The sequence below is a fragment of the Leptinotarsa decemlineata genome, unplaced genomic scaffold (genome assembly GCF_025532065.1).
Source record: "Leptinotarsa decemlineata unplaced genomic scaffold, Ldec_3_MD MMD2_tig00000026_RagTag_RagTag, whole genome shotgun sequence".
Classification (NCBI taxonomy): Eukaryota; Metazoa; Arthropoda; class Insecta; order Coleoptera; family Chrysomelidae; genus Leptinotarsa; species Leptinotarsa decemlineata.
The window spans coordinates 2,304,424-2,329,255 of NW_027412539.1; the positions used below are offsets into that span (position 1 = coordinate 2,304,424).

The 24,832-nt window shown below is 34.3% G+C and overlaps 1 protein-coding gene across 2 annotated transcripts in view; it reads right to left on the bottom strand.

The window, feature by feature from the left end:
- The window catches only part of FER (tyrosine-protein kinase Fer), a 172,529-nt gene that overhangs the window by 129,109 nt on the left and 18,588 nt on the right, over positions 1-24,832 (bottom strand). For both annotated transcript variants that reach the window (XM_023156688.2, XM_023156687.2), the window contains exon 2: positions 12,584-12,774. In XM_023156688.2, the coding sequence (XP_023012456.2) occupies positions 12,584-12,774 (191 nt within the window). The remainder of the gene's footprint in view (positions 1-12,583; positions 12,775-24,832) is intronic.

A 24,832-nucleotide genomic window follows, 5' to 3' on the forward strand; every position in this document is an offset into this window, starting at 1 on the left:
GACGTCAATCAATAACGTCATAATGACGTTAATGCCTTCTCAGCACTCAACAATTCTTCAAATAACTTTTCCAGATATCTGACGCAGTCGTGTGACGAAGAATAGTCCAATTAATTCTTTGAGTGAGCCAAGATTGATCTCTAGCCAATTGTGTGCGGTTTTCCAGTTTTTGTGATTAACAAAGCAATAATAATTGAATGACGCAGAAAATCAAATTATATAATAAACTTATTTCGTTGCCTCAGATATTTTACTTATAGACATTGAGAATACATCTTTGTCAGTTATCATCTCATAATTATACTAACTTATATGATATTACTAAGTTAACAAACCCTTAGTTCTGGTATATAAATGGTTCTGTTGGATTCATTCTGAGCCAAAGTTGCGATTCAACTGTTCAATGTTGTTACCTTGAATGCTTGAATAGTCAAAAAAACTGACAATCATACTGAACGATGATCAATCAAGATCATGGGGCATTGAAAAGTGTTGTGTATTCAGTATCTATCCATCAAGAGCCACACAATCATTCCAGTGTCGCTCTAACATTTCAACACCACTTTTGTAAAAGGATTCATGTTTTGCCTCAAGATAGGCCTCAGTTTCAGCAATAATCTCTTCATTCGAAAGAAATTTCTTACCAGTGAGCATTTTTTGAGGTCTACGAACTGCCAGTAGTCGCTGGGAACCAAATCTGCAGAATACGGTGGCTGCGGGAGCAATTCGACGTTCAATTCATGTAGTTTTGCCATTGTTTTGATTTACTTGAAACAACATTTGTTTCTTTGCCATATGCGGGTGTTTCTTCGCAATTTCAGCCTACAAACGCTCCAGTAACGCTATAATATTCACTGCCGATAGTATTTTCCTTCTCTCAAAATACCGATGCCATAACCTTTCCAGTCGATTGTTGGGCTCGGGCGCTTTGGACGAGGTTCACCAGATGATCTCCACTCAGATGACGATCTTTTATTCCGAAGTGAAGTAATGGATCCATGTTTCATCCATTGTCACATATCGACACAAAAATTCCGTTTTGTTATGCTCAGAATCATCAAGATGTTCTGGTTTTTGGTCAACAGTGAGCTCGCGCGGCACCCACTTCAAACACGTTCTTTTGATATCTTCACAATGTTTTTGATCATTCAAAACGATTTTGTATATTACTGGTGTTACTGCCTCATTTGGACGTCCACTGAGTTCTGCATCTTCGGTGTCTCTACGACCATGTTTGAAGTCAGCAAACAACGTTTGATTGTTGTTTCTGATGTGGCGGAGTCCTTATAACACTTTTCAAGCCATTGCTTCCCTTGGATGGTATTTTTTCCCATCAAGAATCAGTGTAAAATTAAAACACGAAATTATTTTTGGTCCATTGTTTTGAAAATAATAAAAGTAGTGTCACTCTAAGCACAATAACTCACAAACGTATGAGTAGAATATCATGAAATTGCAATAGCTTTTTTTTGAAGGTTAGTACTAACTGAAAAAGCGGTGAAGGCAATAAGACTAGGGCCATCTATGTGTTAGGCCCAAGACTTTTCAGCCCAGGTAGTAGTAATCGTACCTTTTTAGTGACAGGGAAAAATCACCTCGAACAAGATTACTCAAAAGTAGATGCATTGGAGAAGTAAGAACCAACATATACCATACGACCAGTAACTACTACATCTTTTAGTCAAAACCTTTGGGATAAATGGTTTAAAAATTCTTCGGGGAAACGTATTTTTACGGTTGATGGAGCATTTGAAAAGAATGCATGCATCAATACTGGTATTTCTGGAATAGAGGGTACTCTAATCAAAGCTCTCGCAAGAATCATTAACCTCCGATACTATTTATAAGTTTCACATGATTACGTAAATAGAATTATGAAGAAGCGTTAATCAATCTTGATGTGAATTGAAGAAAAATAAAAATTTTATCGACGCGACATAGAAAAGAGCAAGAGTCCTTGTCAACATATTTGAGAGTGGGATAACTTCAAGATTGGAATATTTTCATCGGTCACTATAGGCCGTAGAGTCCTTTCTAGTATTTGTGTATCTGTACCACCACAAATAATGACCAACTGAGATTATTAAAATGCTTGGATAATAATAATAATAATATTAATCGACTTTATTCGTCACAGGAGATGAATATATCTTATTTGTATTTACATTATTTGAAGAAAACCTTACGACGAATGAGCGAAGTATCAGCTAAAGCTGTTTCTCAACCCAACCAGAGAGTAAACAGATATTTAAGAAACAAACTAGATCTATGCAAATAATATCGCTAAAGGACGTTTCCTACAATACATAGTTGTTAGAAATGTATTTAAAAATGACATGATTATTGATAATGTTATCATTCTCAGCCGACGAATGACCAGATGTTACATTTCATACAACACAGAAGTACTTACAAAAAATATAACAATACTGACTATAGCATATTGAATAAATATATTAAACATAAATAGGTAGGTTGGCATCTAATACTAACAACTTAAAAAAATCATATAGTTATAGTAGCCGATCCATTTACCAAGTGATGCATCTAGAGTAGGCGGATCCTTATTCTCAATTTTTTTTTGAAGTTATACAGAGAGTAATCCCAGAATTCATTAGGAAGGGAGTTATATTCGTTTGAAGAGATGTTAGAGTATTTAGATACAAGTAGTAGATGGCATTTCCGGGTATTCACTTGATTCAGGCAACGCGTTGTTATTCGCCCTTTTTCGAGGTTGAGCCATCGGGAATCTGCAAACTTGTCATTAATGTGATCAAATTTTCGAATTCCATATGCAAATTGAATTCAATAATTTTGAATTCATTGCAAAAGTTGAATCATCCTGAAGTAATGTAGGTTCATATTCACTGTCGCAATATGATGGTCTGGACATCACCAGAGTCTCACATAATTCCAGCTTAAGTTTAGTAGGTGGGATATTCCAATTGGGGTATAGCTATCGTAGTACATTATGTGAGGTTTGACAAAAATGACTAATATGTTCAATGAACCAAAGGTTAGAATCGATCCATAATCCCAAATTTTTAGAATCTTCAAAGACTTCAAGCGCAGTTCCAGCTAATTTTATGTTAGATTGATGGAGTTTGATGGATTGAGTTTGAGGTTAAGCGCTGAAGAGATGTTGAATAAGGATTAAAGATCTTTATCGATGTTACTGAGGGCCAGAGAATAGTATAGGGATCCGAGAATTGAATCTTGTGGAATTCCATAAGTTACTGGCCTGGCATCAGATATAGAAGTTCCAACGATTACTGACAGGGTACGTAATTTGAGGTAGTCTTTTATCAGCTTGGCAGCATCCTCAGCAAATCCATAGTGTAATACCTTTCTTTATAGTAAATTTCGGCGGTCAATTGTATCGAACGCTTTGCTATAATCTAGTAGTGTAGCTAGTTGCTATCACTTAATCTAAATAGATTGTCAGTTATATTTAAAAGAGAAGAAAAGGAAAAACTCTGGATTGAGACGGCAAATAGGTGCAAGTGCAAATAATGCGGAAAATGCACAAAATGTCTACTTGTGATGCACTGTTTGGAACCTTTGGTGTATCAATGAATATTACTGGAATTTATCCTAACACCAAACCGTTGTTTTAAAACCTCGACACGTGTTTCGATCACTAAGTGAATATCTTCGAGAGGAAGATTAAACTTCAGTTTAATCTTTCTCACTTGGTGATCGAAACAGGTGTCGAAGTGTTAAAATAACGGTTTGGTGTTGGGATAACACTCCAGTAATATTAATTACAAAATGTCTATACCAATCCTTGATTTTTCTCGTTTTTTAAGAATTTGAACTATTCGCAAACTCAAATATTGGCATCACCAAGGGCGGATTTAGGGGAGAATTTCTGATGTCGGGGGGGAGAAAAATTCAAATAGGTGTGTGTATTCAGTGTATACAGTGAATAAGTGCGACAAACTTCAGGGAGTAATTCTGCATGAGAAAATAATGTCAGTTTTCTTGATTACTTTTGTTCGCAAATGCTTCGGTGTGTTAAGTTTTGTCTTAAAAACTGATTATTTATGTATTACTCTGAAACTGGTCGAGATATGCAAATGAAATTTTGTTGGTGTTAAGAGCTATTTATTGCGCGTTTGTTGACATTTATTTAAGAATTTTATGTTCATCATTGGCGTGCATGCGGGTAATGACCTCAATGTTTCTGAAGTAAAATACTACTCCACTGAGATACTTCAAACCGAAAATTATTTTTGAATTCTCCGTTTAATTTGTGACAAAAAAAATCTACCTATCTTTCAGTGCTAAAAGGCACCGGTTTTATGAAAAAATTGAAACATTTTATCGCATATTTTTCATTTCTTTAATACACTATTTAATAGCGACGCTAGTGAGACACTGCCAACATTCTGTCAATTAAGAACATTTCAACGAAATTCCGAATTAGCGTTTCTTCATTTTGAGGCTTTCAGTTTGGAGTAACCTCAATGTTAATGAGTAATTTTTTTTTCGAGAAGATTGAAAATTATTTCATATTCAACGGGTGCAATTTCTACTATCTAGAGAGTTTTTGCCTCGCCTAGTTTTTGCTAGTGGATTTGTATCAAATTGCTCAAATTCCTAACTTTTTAATGGTGTTTCGTTCACTAACCAGGCAAATTTTGAACGACAGCCTCTGGGCTGAGAAAAATCCACTTGAAATCTTTGAAACTCATTTTCAGCATCATTTTTCAGTAACTGTATGGCTTGGGTACGTTATAATCATTCAATCAGTCCATATTTCCTTCGGCAACGGCTAATAGGCGACTCTCACCTAAATTTTCTAAATAGTTTCCTACTAATCTTGAAGAAATTCTTCTATAGCTGAGACAACACTTCTGGTTCATGCGTGATGATGCATCAGCCCAGTCAGCATTGATGTACGTAATCACTTAGATACAGTATATCCAAATCGTTGGATATGTAGGGAAGGTATGGAACATTGGCCTGCTCGATCGCCGGATTTAATTCTTCTATAATGTTGCGTTCAGAGTTTTCTCAAATCATTAGTTCATTCCACTTCCGTCGAAAATGTTGAAGACGTGAGAAATCGAATCATAGCCGGCAACGGGGCGAATAATTGAATATTGTACTATAGTTTAGTTCACAAGTTGAGAATGGTGGAAAAAAAACGTGCGATATCTCATTTGATTCGGAATGATATTTAGAAACATGTGCTGAAACGGTTTTTTAGCACATTAAAAATTGTAAAATTGTTTAAAACAAATTGATTTAAAAAAGGTATTAAAGTTTTTGCAAATCTTTAAAAAACTATAAGAATAAAAAAAATCCTTAAAGAGAATGAAATTTACAATAAATGATCACACCTCTTGAATTCTAATCTCTATTATTTATAATTTCAATTCAACGCCGAAAATATGCCTCCGTGGGTGAATTTGGGGATGCGGACGCGGTATCTGAGGCGAGTCCGTCACAAAAACTATTCATTTTTAACTATTAAATATCATTTCGAAAATTTATAAAAATTAGAGTGTATTCTGAATACTATAAAAAATGTATTCTCGTTGAAAAAAAATTGAATTATTGAAAAAGCTGGGCAATTAATGTAACAATATTTTACTTGACTTGCGTTCATTGAAGACCACAAAAAATGTTTATATGATTGTCCCAAAAAAATATTCAGCTTGCTGAAGAATCTTTTTTTATCAGTGAACTTGATAAGATCACGTATTAAAAATTTTAAAAAATTCAACATTTTTTATTATAATTTTTATACTAACAAAAAATGAATAATCGACGTATTGTTTTTTTTTAATATTTACTATCATATTTCCGTTTTTGTATTGAAGAAACATATTCGGTTGAACAAAATATTTTTAGCGTCATTTGTTTATAAATTGTTCATAAACAAATAGACTATGTCAGTATTCAAATATTTATTTTAATTTTGTCTTTTTGATAATATAATGATGTTTGAAAAAACTTGTCTCAACAACAAATTTTTATTGTTTATACTAATTGAAATGTTTGAATAATTAGTTAGGAAACGTTTTCTATTTCAATAACCATAATTGACATTCCCTTATAAATTAACAAAACAAAGTTTTTATCAATAATTTTATTGTTAAGCAACTAAACAATTTGTTAAAAACGAATTCCCAACTGCGATATATTTTTTTATCAAACTGCCAAAAATTACAAAAACAATCATATATCTTAAATATTCCAAGAAATTGTTTTTAATTTTGTATTGAACTTTAGAGAAGTATGTGCTACAAAAGTTACATGAACCACTCAATTTGTGGACTGAAAAATTAATATAACTTTCAAACTATCAAAGATATGAAAATAAAAATTGAATACATTTTTATATAGAATTGATAGGTCTTTTTAATGAGATTCCGACAAATTTTTACTTCTTATTGACAACGTGAATAGACTAGCATTGGGACTATTTATTTATTGATGTCATTTTCTGTTATCGTTCTCGTTTGATATCATTGTATGAGATAGTTTTTGATAATATATTAAAGCAGTAAAAAATAAGCGTTAGGATGTTTTATTTATTCGCATAAAAACGGCGCCTCATTCGAAAACAAAGGCAAGAGAAATTCTTTGTCACAAATTGAACAAGAAAAATGATTTTTGGTTAGAAGTATCTCAAAATCATACCGTTTCTTTCTTGAAAAACAACAAGGTTATTCATTAGCGTAAATGGGCCAATGATAAACATACAATTCTCAATTGAATTTTATCGAATCCGCAATAACTATCTCTTAACCCCCACAAAATTTTATTTGCAAATCTCAACCGGTTCAGAGCAATTTACGAATTGTCAGTTTATAAGACAAACTTCAGCACCCTGTATCTCGAAAAACAAAGCGTTCGCGGACAAACGTTATATAGCCAAACTGTAATTATTTTTTCATGCAGAATCCCTTCTGAAGTTTGTCGCACCTATTCACTAACACCCTGTATATTACTCATTTGAAATATATCAAATATTGATGGAGGGAGGTAATTACCCCTATTACCCTACCATAAATCCGCCAGTGGCAGCCACTTTCCTCTAGACTCTGGAAAGTTTAGACGAGAATATTTATGTCTTCACAGTGTAACCACTTACTATGGGTATTACTCGGCATACTGTAGAAATACTTATTTATACTGGCGCGTGACACGAATACAATTATTCAGGTGTATCACCAATTTTAACTAAATCCCTTGTGAGTGGAGAGGTGTTTATTCTTCTTCATGACGCGGAAGGTACTAAATCGCACCTTTGAAAAAAAGTTGAATAGACGTGCCAGTGCCACAAATAACTTTAGACGGGACTGATTGAAAAAAGTGCTTTTTCATTTTTATTCAGTTTCAAGTTATATTTTTAGGTTTTATAACGGTGTGAAAATCTAGTACAATTTGACATATCCCAACTTGTTACAAAATTTGGAAAAAATGCCGATTGAAATTGTTATAACGACATTACCAAACGAAAACATTGCTCAGAAAAATCAATGGTGAAGGTGAAATTTAGAATACGAAGCCTGATCAAAAACTAAGGTGAACTTTCATTTCCCTCAAAAAATATTTATTTATGCATCAATTTATATTTTGTCCCCTTCAAAGTATTCTCCCTCAGATATAATGCACTTGTCTCTGCATTTTTTCCAATCCTCGAAACAGTTCTGATATGCACTTTTTGGTATGTTCTTGAGCTCTCTCAGCGATTCTGTTTTATTTCCTCAAATCGACGCAGAACGCCGTCCTTTCATGGGTCTCTTCAATCTTGGAACCAGAAAAAAGTCACAGGGGGACAAAACTGTTGAATACGGTCGCTGAAACATAATTACGGTAACGTTTCTAGCCGGGTGTTTTCTTCGCATTGCTTCTCGCAAGCAGCGCATAACTTCAAGATAATATCCTTATTGACCATACGACCATGTGGCAAGAACCTCTGATGCACTACGTCATGGTAATCGAAGAAAATAGTGAGCATAACCTTGACATTTAATCGAACTTGGCATACTTTTTTTGGTCTTGGCTCTCCTGGGCTCTTTCATTGGGACGATTGGACTTTGGTTTCGATGTCATAACCATATACCCATGATTCATCAGCCTTTCGAGCAAACCTGGATCGCCGATGACGTCATTTAACAATTCCTGAGCAATGTGCATGCGACGGTTTTTTGGTCAAAATTCAGTAATTTTGCAACGAATTTCGCTGCCACACGCTTCATGCCCGAAATTTGCAAAAAAATTGCATGGCATGAGCCAACAGATGTGCCCACATTCTCAACAAGCTTCTACCATTCGTGAACATTTTTCTGACTCGGAGTACAATTACTGTATGCCACTGTCAGGTGTTTTTGGACATTTAATTATTCTTTTCACATTGAATTTTATGCAAATTATCTGATCCATTTCTTATAACAGAAAATCGCCGAAGACGCAAAACACTTCTAACTTTTATGACTCTCATCAACAAACAAAACATGCTTAACAGCTGAAACTGTGAACATATGTTCGAAAACAGTGTCATCAACATAAAAAAAATTAAAATTCGCTAATCGAATGTACATAGCCGGAGAAATTTAAACATTCATTTTAATTTTTTGAACAGACCTCGTATATGAAGGTTTACCTAGAAAGATAATCAATATAAAAGTTGGTTGAACGTAAACAAAACAGACACGTTATCAAAAATCATATTTTTGAAAATGTAAGAGGTAAAAGTTATAAAATTTTTCAAGTCTTTACCAGCATTCAAATTTTTATGATTTCAATTTTGATTTGGACGAATGCAATCCTATTCAATTTTTCATATTAATGAGCCTTTTTCCTGAAGTACCAAAAATCACTCACTAGCAGCGCTAGTACTTCGGTAGGGACAAACACTGCCTAATCCTCATATAAACATATGGTAAAGTACAATTAAAAAAGAATGTTTTTAACAGAAGATGTTCCTGGAGTAAAACTAAAATTTGCAATTATGTTGTGGTTGTAACATTAAAACGTTGGCTTGCATGCCGTAATTTAAAAGTAACTGAAAAAAATTGTGCATTAATAGACAGGTTAGTATACAGACTCTAGTAAAAGAGTAGCGGTAGATTCAAACTGTGAAATAAATATGAGTTTCAGATTTATTCCCTAGAGAAATATGAATCGAATATAGATGGTAGTAAAATAAATTTAATTAAATATAATACATATAAATATTCATTTATTTTTTGCACTGTCAAATCCACTCTCCTCGAAGCATGTATCCATTTCTTACATCTAACCTAACACGTTTTATTCCGTATATCGATTATCCGACGTACAATTCGCAAAACAGCAATGCTTTGTTGGCATTATACTGACTCAAAATAATTTTTTATATCAGATTTATATTTTTGAAAAATAATTTAATATTATGAAAATAACACTGTTTTACATGTAAATAGTTTATGTTTGTCCCTACTACTAGTGCTGCCTCTCGTGACACGTTTGCTGTACTATTCTCAGGAAAAAGACTCATTGAATGTGATATAAAAATTCGCTAGACTTACTCGAATGAATTACCAAGTACCTTATTAAAAAAATTGATACAATAGTACACATATATTCATCTATTCTAGAATAAATTCAAAATTATGAAATGCTGAAAAGACGATACATTCCGATCAGATAATTTTCTCGGGTTTTCCAGTTGAGGTTAGGTTTGATTCTGCTGATTTACATGGTCTAGGAAGCATAAACATTATGCTTTCTAAATGGCTCGCAGAATTACTCACATAACCTACTTGGAACACGAGGTTGATGAACGTAGGACAGCTATAACACCGAAAAAAATTACATACTTTTTGTTTCCCCACTCATTTTCTTAGAAATGATGTGATGGTCATCATCATATCTATCATGTTGAAATTAGAACATTAATTTCATTAATGATCTTCAATGCCAATGGCAATCATTGCTACAACCGTAGTTTTATCATCTAAAATGAAGTTCTTTATCTACTATTAATTTTTTCATGAAATACCTGTCAAAAAAACCTGTTTATTGAAAAATCAATTTTAGGTGCAGAATAATATAGAGTTTTCGTTTTTTCGAGGTGAATCATCACTTTATAACAGTCGATCCTTAGCGCTAGCTGGGAGAACCTGCAATAGCTGCCCGTCTTGATATAATAGGTTTGTTCTGGTTCTCTGCTCGGACTGTTGCTAACAGTCAGAAAACAGTCACCCAACTGTATACTGAACATTTTGTAGCGTTAACCTTTTCAGTCCACAACTGACTCACTGATTTTGGATGATTCGATACACTACAAACTGAAAACCAGAACAAACCTAATGCTCTACAAACGAGTGATTAATTTAGACTTGTTACCAAATGCATGAATCCTTTTTAAATTTATTAACTTGACATCCCCTGCGTTCCGAAAATATTGGGTACACGGATATTTGAAAATAATTTTCACATGCTGCCGATTAACTATACAGATAGTTGGTTTGTTTGAGTAAAGCAAATTATATTTTATAACTTATGTACGTATGTATGGGAAAACAAAAACAATAAAATAAATAATTTTTTTTTTCGAAGATTAAGCTAGTTGGACCCTGTCTCCCGAAGCCCCTATACATTCGGAGGACTCACTCCCCACACCGTGAGGTAAGTGATCATTGAGTCCGAGAATCATGTCCCCTGAGAAGAGTGGATTATTATTAGTATTATTTCAATTATTCTGCTTGAAGAATGCGCTGGTCGGCCCATTTCCAAAGCTGGCTTGTCCCTGTTCCCGAAGCCCCGACTCGTCAGGATGGGGCACCAGCATCATCAACCAATGATCACTTACTCCACACCGTTGGGTAAGAGAGGTGAGACCATCGAGGAATCCAATAATCAGAACAAGCATATTGACAGAGTTGTCGGGAATTCGAAAAGAAAATCTTATTATTATTTTCACAGAGCTGGTCGGGCCCTGTCCTCGAGGTTCCAACACAGTCGAGAAGGTGCGCTAGCATTATCAACCAATGACGACTCCCCACAGCGTGGGGTAAGTAATCATGTACGCCACTACTTCCCGGTACTGCCGGCGATACAGTGGCAGTGGACGGCTGCTCACCGGTATTTTACCGGCGACGATCACCGGTAGGCATGTGTGCAAGGTCCCATTCCCACATATGGTTCACTATTGGAATTTGGACGACCGGTAGAAAGTCGGCCGTCCAAAATCGGTTTTGGACGGCCAGTATAAAAACCCGATATTTTATTGGTAGCGGGTGCTTACACACTCACCGGATTTTTATCGGTCAAACAAACAGTTGCTTTGTTGTCGTAATCAGCACGCACTACCAAAACGAAGTTAATGCGTAGTAACTACAATTTCACCGAGCATTCGAGACTGGAATGGTCGGTAAAAAACCGGTGAGTATGCAAGAGTGTATTTAGTCATGTACGCCACTACTCCCCGGTACTGCCGGCGATACAGTGGCAGTGAACGGCTGCTCACCGATATTTTTCCGGCGACGATCACCGGTCGGCGTGTGTGCAAGGTCCCGTTCCCACATGTGGTTCACTATTGGAATTTGGACGACCAGTACAAAGTCGGCCGTCCAAAATCGGTGTGTGTGCAACTAGCGTTAGTGCGACAAGCCGGCATGATCTTGAGATTTGAGAGTAGAGAGGGAATCATTCCACCAAGGACTTCAATAATCAGAACAAGGTCGAAGGAAAAATATCGATGTTTTGTCTGTTTTTCCTTCTCGTACTGCTCTGAAAAACTACATCAGTCTCATTAGCTTGTATGAGCTTGAGGGTGGGAAAAATAGTTATAATGAATTCGGCACATCTCAATCCCCATAACGGGTTCAGTATCCCTCGAAGCGTAAAACAACACCAGTGTCTCGTCAATACCGTCAATATTATTATCATTATTGATAAAAACCGGCTAGCCGATATCGTTCATTTGACAACACCAAACATCAGTCATTCTATTCGTGATAGAAAATAACTTTGATAACAAATCGTTTAGAGCAAGTTGAAAGCTCGGCTAGATGGATATACTTTGTGATTGGTGGATTGGTGGATTAATTTGGCAAGTCTGATTAGACGACTTTTACTTAGCCGTCTTACTTTAATAGTTACCTACCAAGCCAAAACGTGGAAAATGTTTCTGATTGGTTTGGCAGTTACTTGATGAAGATCCATAGTAATTTCACAAACTACACCTAAAGATTTGATCTTCACAAACTTAGGTGTAGTTTATGAAAATGTGAAAATTTGCACATTTTTCAACTCTTAATAGGTAATTCGGAATATATTTTTTGGAATAACTGAGAATTTTCGTGATTTGTATTGCATCAACCTTTCTTTCCTTGGTTGAACATGTGAGAACTAAATTAGACCATTATTCATTCTCTTAAAAGTTCAATAGACCAAAGTTCGATATAATTATTCTATTTTCACACAGACGCCCCGTATATCGGAGGTGTATCACGCATCTATACTTTCAACCTATTCTAAATATACCAGAACTACAATAAAAATGGACATGGCGCATATTTCTTCATCGAAATCCCATCTAAATTTACATCGACTAAAAATAAAGTCCGAAACTCACATGTGTGAATTGATGCAGAATCCTAGCGTGCTCCTCTTGGTACGCCTTCCTGGCCTTTCTTTTTTCCGCGTACAGAGTGTTCAGCGCGTCCAGAGATTTGCTCTCGATGCTGTCGGCATTGTGGCGGATCAGTTTTGCGGTGCTGTCCATTTCTTCCATTATGTTTCGCCAGGAGGATGACACCAAACTACCTGCAAATTGAAATAAGGATAGATATTGCACTACTGCTATGTTAAAATTAACACTTTCTGGGATAGCTCTAAAAACAATTTTTCAAAATTAATACCACAAAAACTCAAAATTTCATCGATAAATCACCATTGTTTTTAAGAAAACTGTGTTATTTATCAATACTATCCATGATGATAATACAACAATTTTCAGAAACATTTTTTATTTCTAGACGCGTTTCGCTAACACACCGAGATACAATTCTTATATACAACAGTAGTTACCTCACTTAATTGGTTAGTGGTAAATTAGATAGCAGGTAGAATTTGAAAAGCCATTATGATCTCAAATATTGAACAGCAGGTAAATTTTAGAATATTGGTATTATGAGAGAAAGTTAAACAATGTTGAGAAGTCAACCTCCTGTTGGTCATTCAACAGAGAACCCGAACGTTTATTTCAGACACTTCAGCAGATTCAACTTGTGACCCTCAACTTCTACATGGAGTATGTCGTAGTATGTAGTATGTTTTGGAATTTCTTGAGGTCTTTCCTACATATACTTTTGGGCATGATCCGCATGTTAGTTTGTAGACACCTAATCTGTTATTCTTGTCTAAGTGTGACTTGTTGTTCTTTGTATGTCACCCAAGGAGTTACCAGTCTTATTTGCTATGTTAATATTTCGTTTATTTAGTAGTCTTTTCATTTTATCTGAGGTTTTTCCGGTATATGTGAGTATATATATATATATATATATATATATATATATATATATATATATATATATATATATATATATATATATGTACGTATATATGTTTTTTATCAGAGATATGATGAATTATATTCGAGTTGAAGTTGTTATTTACTGCAATTTGTTTTATGAGATTACTTCCACATCAAAATTATCTGTGGATATTGGTATGTTAATGAGGCTGTGGATCATACTGTGGTGAGATGCTAATTTATGTTGCTGTGGGTGATTAGAATTGTTGTTTATAGTTGTGTATGTATGGGTTAATTTATGGTAAATTCTGAAATCGTGTTTGTTATTAATTTTTTTAACTGTGAGGTCTAAAAAGTTTATCGAACTATTGATTGCTAGTTCTATTGTGGATTCAATTTTTCCATGAATAGAGTTGATGTATTGGAAAAATAACTGCAATTGTCTATGTATTGTTGTAAAACAAGCTATCACCTTTTGGAGAACGATCACGACTTCAACATTATGTAGTATGTAGAAAAGTTGAACCTGCTGGTTGAACCTTTTATCCACTACTATTGCATAATATACCCATTATACATCTGTTTGCTTGACCTTAATAATACCCATTATTCATGGCAGTGATAAATGAGTCATTAATCACTGCTGTCAGATGCTTCCATGATTTAACTATAATATTATATAGTTTTGCTATAAACAATCGGTTTTTAAAATTTTATCGTGTAAACCACCAAATATTTTCAATTCAGTTCTGTACCTACATATGAAAAAGTGAACTTTTCTGGAACAGTCCTAGAAGGCCATGAGCATCTACACTGAGCTTTCAGCGACTTTGAATATGCGTGTCATATCTGTTTCTTTACATATCATGTTTTTCAAAACATTTTATACATCAAAATAGCTTTTGAAACAAAACAAATTCGACTTAAACCTGTCAACATTGTTGTTTGTATGCGTAGATTTCTCAGTGTTTTGATATTTTGTGTTGAATTGTGTTAAAAAACTTCAAGAAAAAATTGTATCAGTTGTGGATAAAGTATAGTGTTATACTTGCGTATAATGGCTATTTTTTATCTCGTGAATCATTATACGCTCGTTGAATAATATACTATTTTCATAATACCAATAAATTTATTCATACTCAAAAATTCACCTGCTGTTCAATTACTCGTAGATTGTAATTGATTATGTCATTTATTATTAACTTATTAAGTGAGGTAACTATTGATGTACAAAAGAATTATAACCCACAGTGTGTAATACTTATTTCTACCGAGGAAGTTACAGTGTAAGCGACACGCGTCTAGGAAAAAATTCTGACAATCATCAATATTTCGTAATCAGAGAGGTTATTTTCGCGCTGAAAAAACCCACATGCAATTTTGAAACAGGAATAGTGTTCCGTTTAAAATTCATTTATCCTCGCATCCAGTTGCCCATGGAAAAGGAAAAAGAAGGAAAGATACCATTTTTAGATGTACTGGTTCAATAAAAAAGTGATGCAAAATTAGGTCACACAGTTCATCACTAACCTACTCACATTGATCGGTATCTCAACAAAAACGCAACACTATCAGATTGGCCTAGTACAAAAGACAGCTTCTGACATCCGTTGCTCTAGGCTTAGTTAATGCTGCATCAGCATCACAATACAAGAACATAAGCGTAGCTGCCCCGTAATGCGACCGAAGAAATACGTAATGGGGAATGTTCCTTCTGACGAAAATCAAGTAGTTTTCATAAAAGAGCTCTAAAACAAAGCATTTTGAACTTCTTATTTCAACCTTTTTCTTTAAAAAATCATTTAAATACTTAAAAAAGAGGAATGAAATAATGCATTCAACATTTAAAGGGATTCGTTTCTATTTCACCATTTGGCAACATCGGTTATAGCTAATAAAGGACAATGAATCTGTTATCTGTATGAGACAAACAAAGATGACATATTTCAGAGGCGTGCTGTTCTGTTTACTTATGTTCCGAGTTCCGAGACATTCTGTGACATATGACATTTTGTGCACCTAACCTATCTTCCTCTATATAAATAAATAACAAAACAACTGTTGTTTATGTGGCTTGTGGAGGTAGTATTGAACTATAATTTATATTTTGCCTCAATTGTTGATTTGTATAAAGATAATTTTCTTTTTCCAAGTAGAATATCTAGGTAAGTATAAATTATTTCAACTTGATATAGGCGCTGTTGCCAATATGTGAATTAGAAACAAATCCCTTTAAAAATTATTACCCAACATTTGAAACATCAATTTGAATACTTTTCGAAGTGAATTTGAAAAACTCATGAATTAAACTCAACTTTATTTTGTTCAAACTTGCATTTGCTGTAATAACCCAAATTGAGGAACATTCCCATTGCAGAACATGTGGGAGCAGAAACAGACCACATAATGAAATATGAAGAAACTACTGTTCTGTCTAGTAAGTAAGTAAGTAAGTAGCTTTATTCATCATTAAAACATATACACAATTCAGCCTGCTGGTGAACATATACCGGGTGTCAACGAATCTATTAGACAAGTCATAACTTCTAGACTATTAGGTGTATCAAAACGAGATTTGGTACAGATAAATGGTATGTGGAGAGGAGAGTTTTCACATATTTTTCACTTTCCGGTCACTTCCGGTTTCAGCGGAAATGGCTCCGGTTCTGAATTTTTAAATGGAACACCCTGTATATTGTAACATTTTTGGATTTCTGAGACAATTCTGGATCAGAAACTGACATTTCCGGAAGTTTTTCAGCCTACTTGATTTTTTCAGAGTCCTTTTTTCGGAAATTGCTTGTCAAAAAATGGTCGCCATTTGAAAAATAATAGTTAGACACGAAAATGTTATTTTGTAAACTTGTCTCATTCATATTCAACACACTAGTCACTAAAACTCCGCTATTGCAATTTTCTGATATCACCTGAGGTCCATAGATTAGTTTACGTCCGATCATGGCCACCTAGATGCAATTTTAAAAGTGACTCTGAAAAAATCAAGTAGGCTGAAAAACTTCCGGAAATGTCAGTTTCTGATCTAGAATTGTCTCAGAAATCCAAAAATGTTACAATATACAGGGTGTTCCATTTAAAAATTCAGAACCGGAGCCATTTCCGCTGAAACCGGAAGTGACCGGAAAGTGAAAAATATGTGAAAACATTCCTCTCCACATACCATTCAACTATACCAAATCTCATTTCAATTCTCCTAATAGTCTAGAAATTATGACTTGTCTAATAGATTCGTTGACACCCGGTATATACTTATTAGACTAGTCAAAATCTTAAAACTAAGGCTAAAAATTCAAACGAATCCCAAATATAAATATAAAACATTATAAAAGAAGAAAACTCTACGATATATATACACTTATACACACATATAATATATGGGTTACAATAATCATGCCGCCAGGTATTCATTCAGAGAATAGAATGCGCCGTTACAGATAAATGAATGTAGCTCAGTCTTAAATTTACCCATCTTGTTTGGTTCCGAGCATAACTCCAAGTATTTGTTGTAGCATTTTATTTGTTGGTATTTATGAGATTTCTGTCCAATAGTCAATCTAGAAAGTGGTTGATAGATTTTGTTCATATTTCTTGTATAATAGTCGTGGATGTCTCGATTCTTGGGAATATTGTGTTTTTGTTTTGTGAAATCTATAATTAGTTTGAATATGTAAAGACTGGGTAGGGTTGAAATTCTTGTTTTCCTGAACAATTCTTTACAGGATGCAGTAGGTGACGTTCCCATCATGCATCTGATTATTTTTTTCTGTATAATAAATGCATCATTCAGATTACTAGATGACCCCCAAAAAATGAGACCATATGACAGTATGTTTTCTGCATGTGCAAAATATACCATTTTCAAGACATCAAAACTGACTGTGTTACGTAATTGCCTCATTAAGAAGCAGATACTGCTTAGTTTGGCTACCACATTATTAATATGTTCTTTCCAGGTCATCTTATGGTCCACTGTGACTCCTAGGAATTTTATCGATTCAGCTTGTTGAATTGTTTGGTGGTTCATTGTTATTGTTAGAGTATTATCAAAGCTGCCATTCTTGGGTAAGAATATCATAAAGTGAGTTTTTTCTGCATTAACAGATAATCCGTTATTGTGACAGTAATTATGAAATGCCTGTGCACTTACATCAGCTCTGGCAGAACACTCTTGAGCTGTTGAGTTCCTCAAGCAGAAGTTTGTGTCGTCTGCATATACAATTTCTAAATCTGCTTGTCTGACTGAGTGAGTCAGGTCATTCATAAACACTATGAACAACACTAGGCCAAGTACTGAACCCTGTGGTACCCCCTGTGTGACAAATTGTTTATCAGATACATTATTATTCAGTACTTGCCTTCTTCCGTCAAGATAGGAGCGCAGCCAGTCGTTGCCTATTCCTCTAATTCCCAGATACTCCAGTTTATCAAGGAGTAGTTTATGATCTACCATGTCGAACGCCCTACTTAAATCAAAATAGAGTTGAATAGGAGTTTCTTTTTCATTCCATGTGTCATAGATAGAAGAAGTGAGTTGAGTTATAGCAGTAGTTGTAGATTTTTTCCTCCTGAACCCGTGTTGGAAGTTCTGTATCAGATCATTTGACTCAAGAAACTCTACTAGTCTGGAATAGCAGCATATATCAAATACTTCGGCTAGTTGAATTTGCAGACAGATGTTTCTATAGTTCTTTGTGTCATTTTTTTGTTCCTTTATTTCTATAGATTGGTATTGATTTCGACAACTTCAGTATGCTGGGGTATTGTCCACATAAGAAAGATTCATTGACGAGATAAGTCAGTGGTTCACTGAGAGCATGAGCAGATGCACTCAGCACTTTTCCACAAATTTTATCAATTCCAGGGCAGGGTTTCAGCGAAGCTTTTTTTAATAGTAATTCAATTTCATTAGTAGTGACTGGGAGAAAAAAGAAAGTTTTGTATTTACGAGGTGGAAGTTTGATGTTAGTATAATTTGGTTTTTTATGTGGAAAATTAGTGAAAGACTTGTTGAATGCATTTACAATATTTGATATACCTGATATCCTCTGTCCATTGTAGATGATGGTATCAGGAACATTTATTTTCCCTGTCTTCTCTCCATGTTTCATTTCACCAACTATCTTCCAACTTTCCTTCACAATGTCTGTGCTAGTGGCTAATCTGATATTATTGTATGTGTATTTCGTTTTATTTTTCAATTGATTATATATAATTTTTAGACTCTTATATCTTTTTTTGATTATAACATTATCAGTGGATTTTGCCAGCCGAGACATCTCACATAAGGTGTTATGTAATTCTCTTAGTTCCTTTGTGTACCAAGACTTTTTTTCAGTTTTTGTTTTTATTTTTTTATGGGGAAATGCACTATTGAAGTGAAACATGAGAGTGTCATAGAATTCCTGAAACTTATTATCAAGACCTGAGGCTGTTTTCATATCAACCCATGTTTCTTTCCATAGCGCGGTAATGAATGATTGAATGTTATTATCATTGATGATTCGTTTGGATATTGGACTGTCTGTTGTATTTTGCTTAGCATTACCAACTAGGATGCTACATACCTGAAATGTATGATCAGACATATTTGAATCTTTCACCCATACTTTCTCTGTATTTGCATCTGTGAACATAACATCTATTAGTGTTTGTGATGTGCCCTGTATTCTTGTTGGTTCTTTGATTACATTAACCATATTAAATTCTTTAAATAAGTTGTTTACCTGCTTGGAAATATTACTGTCAGATAACATATTTACATTTATGTCTCCACAGAAAAAATAGAAAGCATCATTTACATAGATTCTGTAAAGCAATTGTTGCAATTTTTCTATGAACACTATTTCATCACTTCCCGGTGATCTATATAAAATTATAAATAGGTTTCCATTAGTTTCATTAATTTTAAGACAAGTAATATTAACCTCAAATATTTTTTCAATGGTTCAACGCATTATCATACACGACATCATAGCCTGGCCATTAAGATCTATAAGCATCCTAACAATTTCAACATAAAAAAAGAAGAAGGTACACCGGTCAACAGAACGAGGTATTCCGCCCTTGAGAAGGCCAGAAATGTACAAGAATACAATTCCGATCGACATTCCACTAGCAGCATACATGTCAACATCATGAACCAATCAGAACAACCGAGTAACAGTACGGACCAATGAGAACGACCCAGGTGAAGTGAGAACCAATCAGGAGTGAGCATTCACATGGACACCCTACCACCATCCCCACCTTCACTCACATCAATATCCTCACCATCCCCTGAATTTATAAATACGTCTGAGTAGGTAGCTTGCCAGTCAGTCGTTGTTGAGACTTCGAAATATAACCTTTGTCTACGCAGTTAACGCACAACTACTGATGATGTCTGCTGTAGTAGCAGACGAAACCTTTGATTCTTCATGTTCAATTCCACCACGGCCTACCAGCCCAGATGATCACTTCACTCGTGAGTCCGGATGTGAAAGCTTATGTACTTATATTGAATGCCAAAACCTTACATCAAACGAGATAAAATTAAGAGTCCAATTTTGCTAACAGATGATTTAAAAATATATTTTGAGTTTTCAAGAAAAAAATGTAAATTTTTGGCCTTCTACTTCTCCATCTTGATATAACAAAAAATGTGGGAATCTCTCAAAGAAAAGAAGGAAACAGTCAATTAAGTTTATACAAAATATGAAGTAACTTTCAGACACTAACTGTAAGAAAAAGCCCTCCTGAAAGTGTTATTTTAATAAAACCAATGAATTACACAAAAGAAAAATACTTTCGAAACAAATACTTTTATATGAACGCTGAATTATACGAAAAACATTTTTGTCTATTCCGTTTGGATTTCAAACACAATATAATTAATAAAATAAGTAAAATTTCACTTACATGGAACACTGTCATCCTCACTGCTAGACATCAGACGTTTCGCTGTAAGACACTTGCACTTGCCTTTGTCACGGAATGGGTTGAATCCACCCATGTCAAACCCATTCCGTAACGGAAAGTCGTAATTATGTACGAATTGAGTGGTTTTTCTTATAAATGTTACCCATATTTGTTACTGAAGAGCCGCTAAGGCAAGTGCAAGGGTCTTACGGCGAAACGTCGGATGTCTAGCAGTGAGGATGATAGTGTTCCATGTAAGTGAAATTTTACTTCTTTTATCAGTTATATTGTGTAGACATCCTGTGAATGATATCTGATTTGATTCCATACGAATGTTTGGAATACAAACGGAATGGAGAAAAGTGTTTTTCGTATAATTCAGCGTTCATATATAGGTATCTTTCTTTCGTATAATTCAATTACTATATATTTATAATAGCCGTTTCGGTAGGGCTTTTTCTACCAGTTTAGTTACTCCTTTGCATGATCTACGTATCTTTGTATAAAGTTAATTTTTTGAAATAGATTGCTTCCTTCCTTTCTTTGGAAGATTCCCACATTTTTTGTATCAAGATGAAGAAGTAGAAGACCAAAAACTTTCCCAAAAATTAATCTCTCCTAAAAATATATCCTTTCAATTTAAAGAAGATTTATTTCAAATCCCCCACGGACGTTGCTGGCAAAATGTACAAAAAACAACTACGAGCCACAAAAATATATAGGGTTATACCAAGGGTATCATTAAAAAGGTTTTTTCCGAAACTCCAGCACCGGAGCACAAAAGTTCCTATGATGTTTTTCACAAAACGACGAAATGGAACTAACTAGCGTCCATGATCCTGATACAGTGATTGTCAGTCCTGGATCCTATAGATTAGCCCTATATCAGCTATTGTATTTCCGTGTACCTACTCAGTACTAGGATCACATTAGGAGCAGTAGGAATAGCAAATTCTTCAGGTTTGTACTAGGTGAATGCTTTTTACTATTTTTCAAATTTACTCGTCAAAGTATTACTCATTGAAGTAGTACCTATTAGAAAATCCTTCATCCCACATATATATTATTTCTCTGGTTTTCGTACAAAACGGAATAATTTGTCTGCTCAGACAGGTTGTAATGATTTAAATAACTAGAAAAAAATATACGAGATCGCGGTAGCTACTGCTATACCGTGGCTCGTATACCGTGGCTCGTATTTAGAATGGTTTAAAGAAAATTGCCATAACCGTTCCGACCAAATCCGAATGAAGAGGATATGGAAATTGGCATATTCGTCCCAGGAGTCTCGTCAATCTAGCCTAGTTTCTCCAATAAATTGTCGTTAAAAAGATGAAGAAAGTAATGCCTGTAGTATAATCAAATGATTCACCGATATCATCTACAAGAAATAACGTATCCAGACTTATGACAAAGAAGCGAAGGCATAAGAAAAAACCTACAGCCTACGAAAATATGCCAGAAGAGGCTGCAATATGAAGGGGAGCAGAAGAAAACCAAATGAAAGGTTGAAAGTCAAAGTCAGTTGAAACCGAGAATCAGAATATAGTAAATCTGAAGATCAAAAAGAAAATATCAAAAAAGATGAAACTATATAAACAAGCATTACATTCAACGAAAGTCTTTTTTTTTGGAGGAAAATCAGTTTTTTATGGACATTTTTTTGGGTATTTGTTACCTTCCACAATCTGAAAAATATAAAAATTATAATGGAGAACTTTATACAAGTGTAGAAGGGCAAACTTTTTAGTTTATCCCGATAAGTTACTGTGTAAAAATCAAAGTATTTTTCACAAAGAAAAATCTTCTATTTATCAGTAACTTGTCGTATTTTACAATTTTGCCTATCAAAAAAGATTATTAAGAAATAATACGATACTTATCTTAACGTTTCGGAGGCCAAAATCTGCCCCCGTCTTCAGAAATGGACAAAAAAATTCTAAAATATTGGCAGTTATTCCTTTTTGATTATTCATTTCTTTACTTCTTCGACAGATGTCAAAAGAGTTTTGAAATATGAAATTATGTCAATGTTGTTAATTGACAACTGAAACATTCGATGTAATACAAGGTGCTCTCCGATATCAGTCTGTTGCCATTTCGCCACTATCCAAATTTTTCTTCAAGATGGGTAGCCAAGTACGATCTATTTCTGAGGAGCTATTCGAAATACAATTCTCTCCAAATATGAGAATATACGCTGATTCTGTTAGCTTACGTTTCCTAGAGTGAGGCTCATTGGTAATCATTCTTGTCCTATTCCATTCCACTCGATTTTCACCGTCTGATTTTAAAATGTGTTCTGACAATTTAGATCCTGTCAATTTTCTATTTTTTATGTAATCTCGATGTTCATTCTCACGCACTTTCAATGGTTTCGAGGTTTCACCAATGTAACTTTTTCCACAAGAACAAGGTAGTTCATTAATACAATTTTTTGTTTTTTCTTCAGTGTTGTTAGATTTTGTATGTGTGAGTATAGATCTCAGTGTATTTTTTGTTTTGAAAGTAGTTCTAACATCATACCTATGTTTCCAATTCGTCTTATTTTTTCAGATAGTCTTGGAATGTGAGGTATAACGTTATTTGTGAAAGGTGTCGGTGGATGTTGAGTCGGTAATTGTTGAGTTGCATTTTGTTGAATTTGTGAAGCTGTTTGTATGTTCGTTTGGTTTTTAATTGACTCTTTATTTTCTATTGCATTTATCCTTGAATTTATCAACGAATCTGAATAAGCGTTATCTTTCAAAACAGATTTAAGCAATTATATTTCTTTATTGAGATTTTCAGTTGAATTGCATATCGTTTTAGCTATTTTGTAAAGGCAATGTATTATACCTTTTTTTAACACTCATGATGATTCGATGTATAGTGAAGATATCTATTTGTATGTGTTTTCTGCCGATAAACATTTGTATCAAATTGATCTGATAACCTCTCCAACATTACATCAATGAAAGGGAGTTCACCATCTTTATTGTGACCTTTATTGTCGGCTCCCGCTCGTTGATATAATTCAAAAAAGTATTCAGGTCATCATGGTTTCTATTCCAAATAGCAAATATATCGTCAACGTATCTCCACCAAACTTTGGGACCATTCTGGTAAGTTTCAACAAAATATTCTTCAAAATACTCCATATATATGTTACTTAAGATGGGAAATAGAGGGGAACCCATAGCCATGCCAAATTCTTGTTGATAGAAATCATCTTCATATCGAAAATAGGTTTTGTCTATACATAATCTTAAAAATTCTAATATAGAACTAACATCCAACTTCATTCGATATTTTGAAGTTGAGTCATTTTCCAACCTGGATCTCACAATTTGAAGAGTTTTATCAACAGGAACATTCGTGAAAAGACTTTCAACATTAAAGCTCGTCAGAACATCACCATCACTGAGTGTTATGTCTCTAAGTTTATCTATGAAATGGGTTGTATTTTTTATGAAACCAACTAAATTTCCAAAAGGTATCTTGCTAATTTCTGACAGGAGATGCAATTGAACTTACAATTGGTCTTGAAGGAACATTAGGTTTATGTATTTTTGGTAAACCATAGAAATGAGGAGGTTTACTAAAATGGGAAATTAGTTGAGTGCGTTCTTTTTTGGTTAGCATGTCTTTATGTTTAGCCAATGTTCTATACATGTTTTGTTCAATTGATTTTGTTGGGTCATCCTTCAATTTTTTGTAAATGTTTCTTGTTACATCAACTGAAATAATTTATTTTCATAATCGAGAGTATCCATTATCACTCTATCAGCAGGAAGTATTTTAATATTAGTACCTGAACGAAGGGATGTTATTGCAATTCTCTCATACTTATTCAAGTTACTTCTGGTATGATGGGGTAAACTAACAAGTTTGCCCTTCTACACTTGTATAAAGTTATCCATTGTAATTTTTATATTTTTCAGATTGTGGAAGGTAACAAATACCCAAAACAGATCGATAAAAAAGCATTAGATATTCCCAAACACCGGAATTGCAACACTCTTCCCGACCGGCGTTTCACCAACCAATTTGGTCTCTTCAGGAGATCTAATAGTGTTTGGGAATAATGCTTGTTTTGAGTTTATTCTACACCAGAGGATCCAGTTCTACCTTTCATATCTGCAAATGATGATGCATAATATGCTCCGGTTTTTTGTAAAAATTTTTGTTGTAGCACACTGTATTCTTTCTTTGAATGATAATCGATTGCAGAATACCTAAATTATTATGTAAAATTATTATCAACAGGTATGATTAAAGTGAAGGTCAGCTGTAGACCGTGTTTGAAGATTACTGGAGAATTTGTTTATCGCTGATTACTTCAACTTATTGCCATAAACACCGTGGAATTCAATATGCGCGACTCACTTTATGTAAAGGATTTTTTTAAATTTTCAAGCATATTTTTTTCTGACAAAGGTTTTAAATGAACCC